General features: G+C 42.9%; 1 protein-coding gene across 1 annotated transcript; it reads left to right on the top strand.

The window, feature by feature from the left end:
• Positions 1-3176: 3176 nt before the first annotated feature.
• Positions 3177-14195, top strand: rnd1b (Rho family GTPase 1b). Its single transcript, XM_056383796.1, has 5 exons — positions 3177-3425; positions 3967-4054; positions 10205-10314; positions 10439-10573; positions 11125-14195. Exons 1-5 carry the CDS (start codon positions 3306-3308, stop codon positions 11368-11370), a joined length of 699 nt encoding a protein of 232 aa, XP_056239771.1. The 5' UTR covers positions 3177-3305; the 3' UTR covers positions 11371-14195.
• The last annotated feature ends 1002 nt before the right edge of the window (positions 14196-15197 follow it).

The raw sequence follows: 15197 nt of genomic DNA, 5'->3' as shown, positions 1-15197 counted from the left end.
GTGTGTTGTTGTTACAGCTAACTCAGACTCTTGTTGCCATGAACTAGCTTAACTTACAGCTAACAGCTAAAACATTAGCACTGAAAACTAGCATGAAAAATATTTACATAGACTCACAATAAACATGACATAAGTTTGAAGAGTTTAACTACAAAGCACACAGTGCTATTACAAAAATAAATGAAGTGAGAAAAAATCAAAATAATTTTTTCCCCTCTGAAACAGTCTGTGTCTGTCACAGGGTGCTACTTTCTCTCATGTAGAATAAGGACTAAGTGGAGCAGGTATAGAGTGAATCAGGTTGACCCATGTTACGACCATCCCCAGTCTCCCCTACTTTCAACTTTGCTGTACTTTGTGGTTCCAGCCCCTATAGTTCCAATCAAGGTCAATCATAATGCTGTATCATATTACACTGCGGTCATATTATTGACCGCAGTGTAATTCTAACTTTGTGTAAACAGTTTATGGAAGACTCTTTCAAGTTTCAACATTACAATGCCCTCATACATCCAGGGCTATAATATCTCTCTAGAGATGTCATAACCCAACAACTGTGAGGACCTGCGACATATTCAGGATCTCTTTAATCAGTCCACATATGAGCGACAGTACATCAAGCTGTTCAAATCATCCACATGTGTTTTCACACAAGATGATGTCACGTCCACCCAGGCACACTCATGACAAATGTGTAAATTGCTGCTTCACATGTAAATCTAGACTATCTCCTGACATTCATTCTGGGTTACGACACCTGCTGATGACTTTGTGCCAGGAAAATAAGAAAGTCTCCCAGCTCTCGTTTCTAACAATCTGAGTGATAGTGACTCAGCTTTTGTATATTTTCCCGAGGCCTTGTGTAGACTGCTGTCCCCTGCCTCCTCCTCCTCCTCATCATCATCATCTTCTTCTTCTATCAGCCATATTGGAAGGTGTCACTTTATGCCTGTTGATTATTCACAGCCACCTGTCTCTCCCTGTCCCATCAGAGGAGCTCTGTGATGATTGCACGGACATTAATGTGTTCACTGCGGTTAGTTTAGAAGGGTTACAAAGAGTTCATAGTCTGCAACTTTTCTTGTTAACTGTTCCTGTCTTCCTGCACGCACTGCTGCACTCAAGTTTTATTCACTACCAATCAGTAGTGTAGCGCAAAGGTCTGGGCTTTATATGTGTGAAGCCGGAGTGAACATTCCTTCTTTTCTATATACACTTTAATTACTGTGTGTGTTTTCACTGTGATGTTTCAGAACAGTATAGAACATTGTTTCAGTAACACTGGTTCAGCTCCTCTTTATACCCTTTAGGCAAAAGTAGGACGCCATCTAACTCTGGCCACTCCGCTGAGGAGGGATTGATACATTCATCATGTGTCATGTTTGATGAAGTGAAGCCCAGTTTGGGGCAACATAGAAACAGCATTATACAACTTTATTAAGTTTAAGACATTCAGAATTGTTCAGGAACTATCATTAAACATTCATGAACTACCACGTCTTTCCTAATTGGTTCATATTAATGCGAAGCCTACTATAAAGCGCAAAAATGTTTATGAAACTGAAGTCATTAATCAGGGTGCTAACTATTATCATATCAGTTAACCAGCCATATTACATACCAATTAAATCTCTCTGCTTTTCTCTTTTAACAGCCTGATCACTTTTTTAAATGACATCACCTGTAGTTCAGCATCAGAGCAAACTGTTTAGAGATGGACTATTTTTGTCGATCCTACTGCCGGACACATTAAAAAAAAAGTGAGCAGTATCATTTTACAGCATTAACTTGGAAGACGTAAAATCACAAAATGCTCTTATTACAAAGAAATACTATGAATAAAGAGAGAAAGTGAACTTAGAATGCTGACAGCAACACAGAACATGTTGTCCTCGACCTGCAGACACACTACAGCCCCTCAAATACAGCCCCTCAAATCAGAGCTGTGTATGATGACAACAAGGCATATTGGGCTGTAAAGCACAGACAGGTCCCAGCATGGGGGATGAGTGATGTGGGCTGTTTGTGGACAAAGGCAAATTGCTTTGACCCATTGGGGCAAAAACTGCAGGGCAACAGTAAGCAAATTAGGCAGTGGGCTGCCAGACACAGGGGACAGCAGTTAATTGACTTTTATCTTTTAATTCTCCTTTTCCTAACAACGAGATGCCATTTCCATACAGAAATAACCTTCAGGGTGTGAAAGTCACTGTGTGGGTGGGTGTGTGTGTGTGTGTGTGTGTGTGTGTGTGTGTGTGTGTGTGTGTGTGTGTGTGTGTGTCTCCAGGGGTTTGACCAGCAGCACAAGTGAGAGAGGAGACCTCTGACTTGACCCTGTGGGCAGCTGATAGCTTGTCACCTATCAGGGGGCCTCACACCGTCCCACCACATGTCAGCATGGAGGCATTTCACTGAACCACACTGACACAGGTCAGACTGGCCTTTGATCAGCAGAGATTCACTGAAGCCTTCTTTAAATCTTACGTGTCTGTGGCTGTGGAGGGCTGACGGAGTCAAACATCACTGTTAAATACACAATCACACACTGAAGAGGTTCAGTGCTAACTCGTCTCAGTCGAGAGCTATTATTATTACCTTCCACATGCTTTGCTCTGATCCTGAGTCAGCGAATATCAGAGCGGCTGAAGGCAGGAGATCATATGGAAACAAAGGAAGCTGAGTTGTTTGGATTAAACTGACTTGACACTGTAGTGCAGATTAAAGTAAACTAATTAGTCCTCTGTGGATTGGTTTTTCGGTCCCATTGTACTCAGCCAGTGGTGTGCTATTGATCCAGTCAATGCAATCAATCAATTTGCAACAGGCCAAGTGACAGGAGCCACAGGTGACAAAGCAGAGGTCTGCAGTGACTGACTGCTGATCTCTGTATTTCATAAGCCCCAAAACACTTATAATAATTTATGGTGTTTGCTTAGTTTGCTGTGAAAAATAAATACAATTCTTCTTATTTATCCGTGCACAACATTCTGAGGAAAATCGAAACAAAAGAAATCCCAGTATATGCCAGTGATGTCCTATCATCCTTGACACTGATCTTGATCACTGAGAGCAGTAAAGGGATGTTAGAAAGCCTGTGGAATGGTGAGCTCCTATTGGCTGCTGCTCTCCTCTATAAAGAGCCGCAGTGGCAAATTCAATCAGATCAACTGCGGGCATCCTGCGAGAACCAGACACCGGGACGCTCCACCTCACTGGGACCATTTCTGGGCTGTTCTGCTGCTTGTTTTTGACATTTTTTGCAACAACAACAACAACAACAAAAAAACTGGACAACTCTTCACATCATGAAGGAAAGGAGAAATACACAACCGCTGGTCGTGAGATGTAAACTGGTTCTTGTGGGAGACGTTCAATGCGGAAAAACGGCGATGTTGCAAGTCCTGGCGAAGGATTGTTATCCAGAGGTATGATCTGATGTGGCTCATGTTTATGGAAAATGAAATTGAAATTAATGCACGAAAAGTTGTTCTGTATTATGTTTATAATCGGAGTGTTAAGTTCTTATAAGATGATTCAATATGGCAGGAAGAAAATCGGTGCGTCTCATGCAGACAGTGACAGTTTGCATGCGCATTTCCCTAAGATTCCGTCCTTCTGGTTTATTTTCCTTTCATCGGCCGGTAATACTTTTAACTGCACTAGCTTTTTTTCATCGCATGATCAGTGAACGTGTATTTCATATGCATTTATGAATGCTTCATGTTATAGGCTATTGGCGCGTGCTGAATTTCTTCCTGCAGCTGCAGTGATTCAAATGATTGATCGATCCGAAATTCCATCAAATCGAGGGGAAATTTGATTTTTCCTGTGATTTGATTGAACGCTCAGTGCGTGATTTGCTGTTGCACTGATTAGCTGGATAAATTCCATTACCTGTAGCTGACTGACTGACTGACTGACTGACGCCTCCCCACTAATGGCACCATGTTGCTAATTGCTCCACAGACCTACGTGCCCACGGTATTTGAAAACTACACAGCCTGTCTGGAGCTGGAGGAGCAGCGAGTGGAGCTCAGTCTGTGGGACACTTCAGGTAAATGATCACCTTCGCTCTGTCTGTCTGGCCTATCATGGCCTGCCACTCTGTCTGCAGCACTGAAGGAGGCTGGGATATGAGGCTATGCGCTGTGAATGTAATGACCGTCTGTCTCGGCTGAAAGGAGAGCTGCGCCTGTGGATGTCTTTCTTACGATTCTCTCTTTCTTTTTTTTTTTCCTTTGGAGGGGAGGACAAGAAATTTAAAATGTACCAAGGAGATAACATGAAAGCCTTATTGGCATTGTTGTCAAACATTGTTGATGCAGGGCCACACAGAACCTGCACTTGTTGAGTCATATTTCAGATCTCTGAATCTTTATCACCTGATGCGTTTTTGTGTTCCAGGATAAAGGGTTGACAAATCCATGTGTACGTTTCTGTGTCTCACATGTTTCACTGGAAACTAGGCAGGAAGACAGTGATTATTCCGCTTCACTCGTTGTTATTGCTGACTCTGTGCATCATATGTTAATTTACACAAAGCGTGAAAAAGAGGGTCAATGTGTCAGTGTGGATCTCTGCGGGGATCTGCTGTTTAGTGTGATGACCTGAATACCGTGAACACGGGTCTGCGGCACCTGTTTGATTCCCCCCTCATGCTCACTGCAAGACGGTGTTTCTCTCCGGCCCACGTCCTTGTGCGTCCACACTCGTGCTGGATGCCTCTGCAGCTTCACTAGGTCACCGTGGCTGCTGGGCAACCTGGCCCGTGGGTTAGTGCGTGTGTATGTGTTTATGCATGTGTGACTGTGTACAGAAAAATCCTTTATGTAACAGACCCACTTGTATGAGGCGATGCAGTATTTACTGTGTGTTTTCATACCCCCCTATTCCCCATTATCCAAAACGCGGTAATAGGAAAGTAGTGAGTGTAATTCTCTCCCCAGACCAAATCCCACTTTTTAATCCCAGACTGTGGACCTTTGGTCTGGCCAGCAGGAGTGGGCCTGGTGCCTGGGGATGATGGGCACACAGAGAGCCATCCTGTTGAAGGTTTTCTGGAGCAGACAGGCAGGAGGCCGCTCAGAAACTCTGGTGACCTGCATTCGCCTCCATATGCTGCCCTAGGTCACCCACTCAAACAGCATGATGCAGGGGATTAAGACTGAATAGGACCACAGGGCTGCCCTTCTGACTGACCCAATGAGTTTGAGATTCTTTCTTTCTTTCTTTCTTTCTTTCTTTCTTTCTTTTGTTCTTTCTTTCTTTCTTTCTTTCTTTTTTCTTTCTTTCTTTCTTTCTTTCTTTCTTTCTTTCACTTGTATTTCCTTTCTCTTTTTTCAGCCTTTCTCGATCATTGTTTGAACTCTCTTCTTCCCTCTGTTGAACCCTTTCTTTGTCGCATCCTTGTTATCTATGCAAAATCCAAAATTGTGCCGCTTAGTTTCCAGCTAATTTGCACATGTCACCCATTGACACGAGGAACAATGAACAGACCCAATAACAAACACATACTGCACGAAGCGGTAGAAAACACAACAGAGTGCAACATATACTGTACAGTACACATGCATCACAGACAGCTGCAAATGAACAGATAAAACTGGCTACAGTGAGAGTGATTTATTTTTATTCACCACTGGCTTTAAAGACTTTTCACTCTCTTGTTCCACTGAGAGGAGAACTCACATCCCCCTCCCCTCATTTTTTTTTAATCCCATGTATCTCCTGTCAGCCTCCTGGTGATGGACGACAGGCACAGGGGCAATTTGTTGGTAACACTGTACAGTTTCCTCTTCTTCCTGTAATTTGCTCTAATTGCGTGGAGTTGCGCCGCTGCGGCCCCACCACACCGAGAGGGTCTCCTCATTATCCCGACTCCCCTTCATTGATTGGACTGACCTCATCGCCGGCTCCACATGGCAGGCAGCTCCTTCTCCCAGCTCCGCCATTGGATTTACAGACCAAAATCAATCCACCAGTTTTAATCAGCCTGGTCTGATCGGACATGCCGGGGGAAGAGGGGAAGAGGGGGAAGGCGAACACCGGCCAGTGTCTGTAACTCATGAATAGTGAATAATGAATCTCGTTATGGTGTTAGTGAGTAATTTATTTCAGGTTGAATGCGCTTGCTGATAAAGCCGTGGAGTTGTAGAGGATACTGTATATGAAATCATTTCTTATATGATACATAAATGAGATTGATTTGGAATCAACCCAAAATCCCTCTAAGCTGATGAAACAATCTGTATAATTGTTAAAGAGAGGCATTGTTAATGGCCATATATCAGTCATTTCTAATGGCCGCTCAGCTCAGAGTCATTTTAGTGATGTTTAAGGTTGAGGCTACAACTAATGATTATTTCCATTTTAGATTTATCAGGCCATCATTTTTATGTTTAATCGATTGTTTGCTCTATGAAATGTGAGGAAACAGTAAAAAGATGACATTTTCAAATTGCTTGTTTTGTCACAACATAGTTCTTCAGTAATGAGCAGCAGATCCTCACACCATACGTTTGGCATTTTTACATTATCAATGACTTAAATGATTAACAGACTGTCAAAACGGTTGTCGATTTAGTTTCTGTTGATTGACTAATGCTTCAGTTGACTGATAGTCTCAGCGCTTGCTTAGATTTTAATAAGGATAAAGTATAAGGCATCAAAGTGTATAGATTATTAAAGTGAAGTGAGACAGTTAAAATGTTCTCCTTTTAACTTTAACTCTTGTTGATTTTTACTTTTAATTTAATACACATCAAGGCTTTAGGTTCAATTTTTTTTGAAACAGTCTGTGGTTTGATCAGCTTCGGAATCCACAGAGTGATCAGCTTTGACAGTGTCAAGTTACAGAGTAAAGCTCGTTAGCAGTTCAGACGTGGTGATGCTCAGGAACAAAGAGCCATCCTCTCCCTCCCTGCAGGGGGCTTCAGCACTGATTCTGACTGGCTGTGGCATGTGAAACCAGGGAACAACTGTCTGACGCAATGTGGTTTGTTTTTTGGCCGGTCTGTAAAGTCCATAGTTATCAGCAGCAGCAGCAGCAGCAGCAGCAGCACAGCTCCCAGCCGGCTGAGTGTGGGTGGAGGGGCAGGGCTGCTCTCATCCCTAAATCTGTGAGTCATCCCATCACTGGATCATTAATCTGTCTGACCCCTGTATTCTCACTGTCGGGGAGGCGTGTGCTAATGATGAAGACAGGCTATGTCACTCACTTGATTTAGCGCACATGCACAGAAATACACTCTCACACTCACTCATGCACACACAGAAAAAGTGGATCCTCCCCTCCCCCACCTGTGAGCTCCGACACGAGGCCCCATCGTCTCGGCCTGTGAAGCCTACTTCTACTCTGGCCCAATTTCCACCTCAACTCTTTGCTCTGGGCAGCGCACCATCAAGACGGATGGAGTCGAGCTCAGCCGCATGGTTATGCTCTTTTCTTTTCCCTCCATTCGCCAGTTAGTGAGCCTCACTCTCCGTGTTTCATGCCTCAGAAACTCTCCATCTGTTGTAGAGACATGCTGTTGCGGAAAAAAAAAGAAGAAAGGAAACATTTGGGCCATGCTTTAGCGCTGCATGTGCATTGATCTGTCCATCCAAGGCATTCTCTGGGTTGTTGCAATGAAAAGAAGGAGGGAAAGAGACAGAGACTGGTAACCTGTGATATCAGACTGCAGGGGGTGAAGGATTAATGGCATAGGAGGGCTCTTTGTGATCCGTCCTCAGTAGGATACACTCCTGCTTTCCCTCCTCTCTTCCTCCTGGCTTTTTCTTGCCACAATAGAAACTGTTATTTCTTCCAGGATTAGAAACTGGGGCCTGGAGTGTGTGGAAAGTGCTGCCAAGGCGGTTACTGTATCCAAACAGCATGTCGAGGAGCTCTAAATACTAATATTTCACGTTCATATGATTTCTTGTTTATTTCCTTTAAGATGGGATAAATACGCCGAGTGATTCAAGCATCCTTTGTCCAAAACAAGAGATAAAATCAATTTCAGGGGAGGGTTGAGTAAAAAAAAAGAAAAAAAAAAGAAACACCCTAGCTGTCCCCATCACCTCCCTCCTTCTTGGCAGGGTAACTAATTTGTCAGCTTTAATTGCAAAGGCTCTTGGACCCCCTGTACAGCTTCTGTTCAGCTTCCCATTGATTGCTGCATTTAGATCAGTGGCCATTTAATGCAGAATCACACCCAGGTTCCCGGCTGTGTGATAACCCCTTAGCAGGAGATTGAGAAGATTTATAGAGCGCCCCGCGTCTGACTCTGCTATAAGATACCTCAAAGACACCACACACACACACACACACACACACACACACACACACACACACACACACACACACACAGACTCATCATCTCAGTGGTGCTAATTGTTCTGATGTGAATGTGTGTCAATTTTCACAGTCAGCAAACGTGAAGTTGTCTCACAGATGAGAGTGTAGCTTTCCTGCTCTCGCCCTAAGTGTAGGTGGCGACGTCTGTTGAAAACACGGGCGTAGTAAATCATTTACTTTTAATCAGAATGTTTCAGTTGATTTACTATTAAAAAGGAGAACGGAGGTTGTTTTTTTTTTCCATTCCAGAAGCATAGAAATAGAGTTATAATACAAAAAGCATCTCCCTTTGTTCCTCTGCAGTGATGTTTACTTTCTTCAGGACACTGAGCCCTGAGGAATTTCATCACAGCTTGTCATTATTCCACTCACAGCGCCCGGCAGCTGGCAAATTCAGTTTTACCCTTTGATAATGCAGAAAATCATTAAGTATTCATGAAACTGATTTAAATGCGAACATGGATGTTGTGTTCATGTGCTTTTTTTTTTCATATGTTTTTCTTCTGATGCATTGTTTTCTACGCCTGTAAATCAATTAGGGTGGTTGTGTAATATCTAATGAGTGATTACACAGACTGCTTTTGTTATCAGTAGCTATAAGGGGAACACTGAATGCCTTTTGGGATTCACACGGAGCCTAAAGTAAACATGTTAATCCCATTGAGCTGCTCCTCTTCTGTTTCATTTCATCACAGATTGGGATCACCTCTGGCTGCTGCCAAATTAAAATAGTGAGCGTGTGTGTCATTAGGTGTGGTGCCGGCATGTGTGTTTGTGTGACGGATGTATGTCTGTGGTCCCCAACACTGAGGAATGTCCCCAACAGTAGGTGGGTGGGCAGTTTGCTGTGTAAAATGATTGATTGGCAGTTAAGGCGAGCCTTTATGGAGAGGTGGGAGGAATGCCTGATGTAGACGGTGGATTCCAAGGCTGTTGCTGTGGTAACAGAGGGACTGGAGGTATCAGCGCAGAGCAGAGGATTTTTGGGGGGGTGGGTGGCTTACTTAAGGATTCTGAGCATGAGTGGGAGCGTCTGCCTGCCCCGAGCCCCACCGTTCCACTTGCGTAATCTACTGCAAGAGGAGATCAATGAGGATTTAGTGCTCGATTGTCATCTTCTCTCCCTCTGAAATGCCAGTGGAGGATATAGGAGCAGGGAAAAGAGCAGTTTCAGGGACAGCAAAGTGAGGCTCAGCGGGAGAAGTGATGCCGATTCCACATAATCCCTGCAGCTGTATTCTCCTGCTCTGCCTCCATCACACTTTTTTTTTTTGCTCTGACCAACTGCCTGTTGTCACGGCGATCAATACCCGAAAACAATCTCCACTTAAAATGAATTGATTATTAGCTTGACTCATGAAGCCTTACAAATTTTACTATGCTAATTTAACCTGGACCGTTGCACTTTTGATATAATGTGGCGAAAGAGAAGTATGTTCAGTTCCCTGCAATATGAAAACATTTATATTATAAACATGTATAAACATTTAGGAGTAAAAAAAACATATAGAGAACTTTTTGACCTGCAAACTACAGAAATTAGTGTTTCATAGTTTCATGGTGAAGATGAGGAAAACGTTGAGGACCTTTGCCAGTATTTCAAAATGGTGGCCGCAAGATTTGTCTGAAACGTTTATCTCACAAATCAACAAGATTCAGCTTTGATAACTCATTCTCCACAACCCTATCCGTTTGAATTGTACATCTTTGTTGTCCTGGAAAAGTTCCTGTGGTCGACAGGGGGCTACATTAATGTCACTGATGGTACATGGAACTATTTATAATCAGAGATCAGTGTATTTTTTTTTTTTTTTTAGAGTTTGTCTTTTATCCACATTGACGATTGTCTCCTCTCTGACTTCTAAGGTTCTCCATACTACGATAATGTGAGGCCCCTGTGCTACAGTGACTCAGATGCAGTTTTGCTGTGTTTTGACATCAGCCGCCCAGACACTGTGGACAGCAGTCTGAAGAAGGTAATGGCTTCTACACTCCACTGCCCATTGTGATTTCTATTTCCTTAGCGTTGGACATTACGCGGTATATTTACAGCCTATTATTTACTGATCCTCTCACACGATTGTCCGTTTGTTTCCGCAGTGGAAAACTGAGATCCTGGACTTCTGTCCCAGCACACGTATCCTGCTCATTGGCTGTAAGATTGACCTGCGCACAGATGTCTGCACGCTGATGGAGCTGTCCAATCAGAAGCAGACTCCCATCACCTATGAGCAGGTGAGAGACGATAAGTAACACATCAACAGCTTTTCAGAAATGTCAGTCAGTTGAAAGAATTAAAACACACTTAGATAGTACAGTTTTTAAACATTTTCTTTCCAGAGTTCTATATTTTTGGTTTTATTTTATGTTCACAATAAGCAGAAGACCTTGTGACATTGATCTGTTTAGGCTTCGAGCATCACATCCCTCGCACGTCATTACACTTCAGCAGGAGTTGTCTTTGTCCTCTGACACGCTCAAGTATTTCCAAAATGATTTTAGGAATCTGACTCTTTAAATGAGGTTCAACAGGTTGCATTATGATTTCAATGCTGGATAATACTATATACGATGACATATGATGATCAAAGAATATAGGGAGTAACCTGTTAATGATGGCACGCTCCCCTCATTTTTAATTTTTACAACCATTTTATGAGCCTGTTAGGGTCGTTTCCTCCTGACCTTCACACCTCGTGGTGGCGCCGGTGCAAATAAAAAAAAAACAATGAGAATATGTGACAGGATGTTATGAACGCAACCCTTCATCACTCCGCTTATTGCAGGGCTCTGCTATGGCCAAGCAGCTGGGTGCAGAGACTTACCTGGAGTGCTCGGCGTTCACCTCGGAGAAGAGCATCCACAGTGTGTTCCGCACGGCAGCGATGGCGTGCATCAACAAGCTGCAGCCTCTCCCGAAGCCCAGCCCCACCCGCCGCCTCTCCAAAAGACTTCTCCACCTGCCTAGCAAGTCGGATTTGCTCTCCTCCACCTTCAAGAAGGAGAAGGCCAAGAGCTGCTCAGTCATGTGAGTGGAGACCTCTTGGGTTACAGTCCTCACACGCGACTCCCAGCCCCTGCCTCTTTGGTCTCGGGGAAGGGGGGGTGGGCATGATGGTTTTATCAGGGCTTCCTGCTGAATCCTTCCCTCACCCCCCCGGAAACCAAACACCGCTCAGAGGAGGTGGACACCACGCTGTCCACTTGCTCCTGAACCTTTTAGCGCACATCCATCTTTTCCCACTACTGTTTATCTTGCTTTCAAACAAACAATATCAGTCAAGGTTTGATCATCGAGCTATCATTTTTTCACCTGTAAACAGTATGCAACTACAATGGTGTTACATCTGTCTGATTTTACTATCTCTAGGCACATGTTGATTTTGTCCAAATTGGAAATGTGCAACGTGTGACGTTTAATCTTGTGATGTAAATGCCTCTCAGACAATTCAATGGATATTTTTCTAAGTACAAAAATAAATCTAGCATGAAACCGTCAGGAATTAGCAAAATCCTGTACATCCCTCTTAGTAAGGTGTGTGAGGTGTGAAATAGCTTGTCGCTGTTGTCCCCATTTAGGCTTGTCAAAGCACCGAGACGCAGAGGGAGCAGTGGGACAAACCACAGTGAGAGCTATTACATAGAGAGCTGCTCTTGTTGTCTCGGTGATGATGAGAGCAGGGATAAGAGCTGTGAGCGCAGGCTGCTGTGCAGACGACAGTCTAGACTATATCAACCTGCATGGATTGTTGATGCATGGTTGTGTAGCTCCGGACAGCGCTGCTCCACTGGCTTTCAGTGGACTAAATGGAGGAGGCTGAAGAGGCTCTGTGTGTGTACAAAATGACCTCAGAAATGAGGACACACAAAAAAAAAATAAAGGGAAGATTAGCTGTGCTTCCGGTGTCTCAGCCCTCAGAGTTGGAGTCTATTTTGAAAAACTATCTCAGTGATGGGACAGACACATTTTAACAGATGAGACCCTTGTTGTTGTTGTTGTGACCAGGAGCATAAACTCAAACGGCTCAACGCTGGTCTGCGGAGTGTTATTTATGTGGCTGGTTATCCATGCCAGTCAAAGTGTTATGAGGCATATTTAAAAAGCATAAGATAACGCCTACCTAATTCAGGCTCACTGCTAATGGGAGAATCTGGTTTGTAGTTTCAAAAATTCCTGGGAAGATTTGTAGCATTGCATTGTTGACAGTTTTTCAACAATTCTCAAATGGTATGCAGTTTTGAAAAATGCCTTTCATATCATTTTCCCAGAAGTCACTGAGATTTTTTGACTACTGTAATATGCCTGTGGATTTCTCTCATTTGCATTAATCCAATGTAGCACTCCCAACCTGACTATTCTTCCAAGATGACTCTAGTTTTTGTGTCATACCCTCTTGTTAATCTATTGACCTCCAATAAGCAGCACTTACTGTAGGTTACTATGACTAGGGAGCAAAAATTGGACCCTTTTCTGAGCTTAAATCTTTGGCTTCATGGTTATGTGTGTGTGCAGCCTTGATCTCTGTGCTTCTAACCATAAAGCAATAACGATTTAAGTGCTTGTGATGCAAGGTAACCAGTGTGGCAATAAAAACGCAGCTTTGTGATTACTGTCATGCTATAAGTGCTCCATGGACATCCACGTTATAGACTGAAACCACCTCTGCTGTACAAAGAGGCTGCTGATGTGTGTTTGCCCCTCCTCCTCCGTGTAAGTAGCCACTGGTGTATAAAATAACCAATGGTGACGTTGTGCTAGGAAAAAAGATCAGAGTTTGTGAATAATAGGAAGCAATGGTCTTTGAGTTGGAAATGCTAGACTTTGCTGTCAACTTTACATAATCATAATAATAAAAAATAAAAAAATAGCATTGAGGCAGCAGGACTTGCTTGAATTGCTTGTGTGAGTTAAAATTGGAAATGTACTTCGAAAGTCTCGCAATCATCTTGTAAAAAGGGCTAGTGTGTGTGGGGGGGGGGGAAGGAAATGATGTGGGACTAAAGGAGAACAAGTAATCAAAATGCACAGGCTGGCCCTGTCCAAAGAAAGCTATTTTTCCATTCTTCTTCTTCTTCTTTTTTTTTTTTTTTTTTTTTTAGCATGATGTGAGTCCCAGTGTTGTTTTGGAAATATCTTCCTGAAAATGGTTGTAGCGTCTTTATGGAGCTGTGGACTGCCCCTGGTAGTCGGAGGAACTTAAAGTGGTGATTTGCACAAAGGCTTCCAGTTCATGTTCACACACCAAATTCCTCAGCATTGCCTAGCAACAATTCAGCGTAGGAAACACAGAGACTGGCTCTTGGGTTGGTTGTGTAGACAGAGACGGTTGGCTCACAAGCAGACATCCCCACATTCATTATTACAGCATCAGTTCTACGTTTATTACCAGGCTCGGTTCGAAAAGGAAAAAAACAAAACAAAAAAAAAAAAACATTTCTTGATATGTTTCTTTGGGTTTTGGGATGTGATGCCGGGCCTTGTGACGATGGGACTGACAGGCGGCTCACGGACCATGTCAGTTAATATGCAGCCTTTGTGTTGTAGTCAGTGTGTGGTACAATGGTGCAGTCAAACTCCTAAGCATGTCCTATTAAAGTTGTATGATTGTACATACCGTCTCTTGTTTTATAATCATTGTAAGATATCTTCAAAGATGTCACATGAAAATATTGTTGATGTGAGTATTTATTTGGTAGCTATTTTTGCCCTTTTTTTTTTTTTTTTTTTGATCTACATGTACATTTGTTTAAGATCAATTTTGGAAATTTTACTTTTTTTTTTTTTTCTTTTTTGTTTGTTTTGTTATTTTGTTTTTCTGCTGTGTTAAATAAAGCTTGCCCTGTCTGGCACCCTCAACTTGTTGTTCTCCTGTCATTTAAGCCTTAAATCACAAATGGAGTGTGTCTCTATTATTTCATGTTGTTCTCACAGTTTGACTCCATATTGCATTTAGCTTTTGTGATGCCTCTTACAGCAACATAACACTGACTGTCTCACATCTGTTGTTCTCTTACCTCCAGCCTTTACACATAATTATGACATATTGATTATGATTTATACTCTCATCAAACAGTTGCACTGGATCAGTCAAAAAGTATGTTTCAAAAATATAAAAAACAGTTAAAACACCCTGATGCTCATTTAGTTCAGACCCTCCTGTCAGTTTCCTGCTCACATTCTCCTCAAAGTGTAGTAATGAAAGTGAACAGATGTCTCCAGCAGTGTATCACTTCAATAATCTCTGTAGGAAGCGAGGTGCTTATCTTTTTCACTCTATCAGTGCTAATAATTCCTTTAACAAGCTTTGTGTCACTGCATGCATGCAGAGCTTGTCTCATTAAGAATGGAGCAAATTTAAATCAGGATGGATGGGGGATTACTGTCATTTTCTATTACTTCAACCAGTAAGATCATAGTCCCTGATGATCAGCTGCTAGTCACGGACGGAGGAAAGAAAAACATATCAGAGTCAGATGTGTAACCGACAAATGATTAAAGTGATAATATGATATATAGATAGGAAGGTTTTGATATTCACTACTTACAAAACCATAGATAGATAGATAGATAGATAGATAGATAGATAGCCCTTGGCACACATTCAATCTTACAGGTTGTTTGGAAATCTTTCACTGACACTTCTGAAGACGCCTGCGACTGCTGCTCTCATCTGTCTTCAAACACACCACATCTGGTCTCTGCCAGCTGCAGAGGCGTCGGAAACTGGCCTGATGCCACAGAGTGTGGCAGAGGTGCCAACAGCCCAATGAGGCTATGTGCCCTCACATTGCCTCTCCTTCCTGCTGCTGCTGCTGCTGCTGTAACTCAACTCTAACTAGTGCCTCTTGGCTCTAATGA

The sequence above is a fragment of the Seriola aureovittata genome, chromosome 9, assembly GCF_021018895.1.
Source record: "Seriola aureovittata isolate HTS-2021-v1 ecotype China chromosome 9, ASM2101889v1, whole genome shotgun sequence".
Classification (NCBI taxonomy): Eukaryota; Metazoa; Chordata; class Actinopteri; order Carangiformes; family Carangidae; genus Seriola; species Seriola aureovittata.
This window is presented reverse-complemented; position numbering and strand designations above follow the sequence as displayed.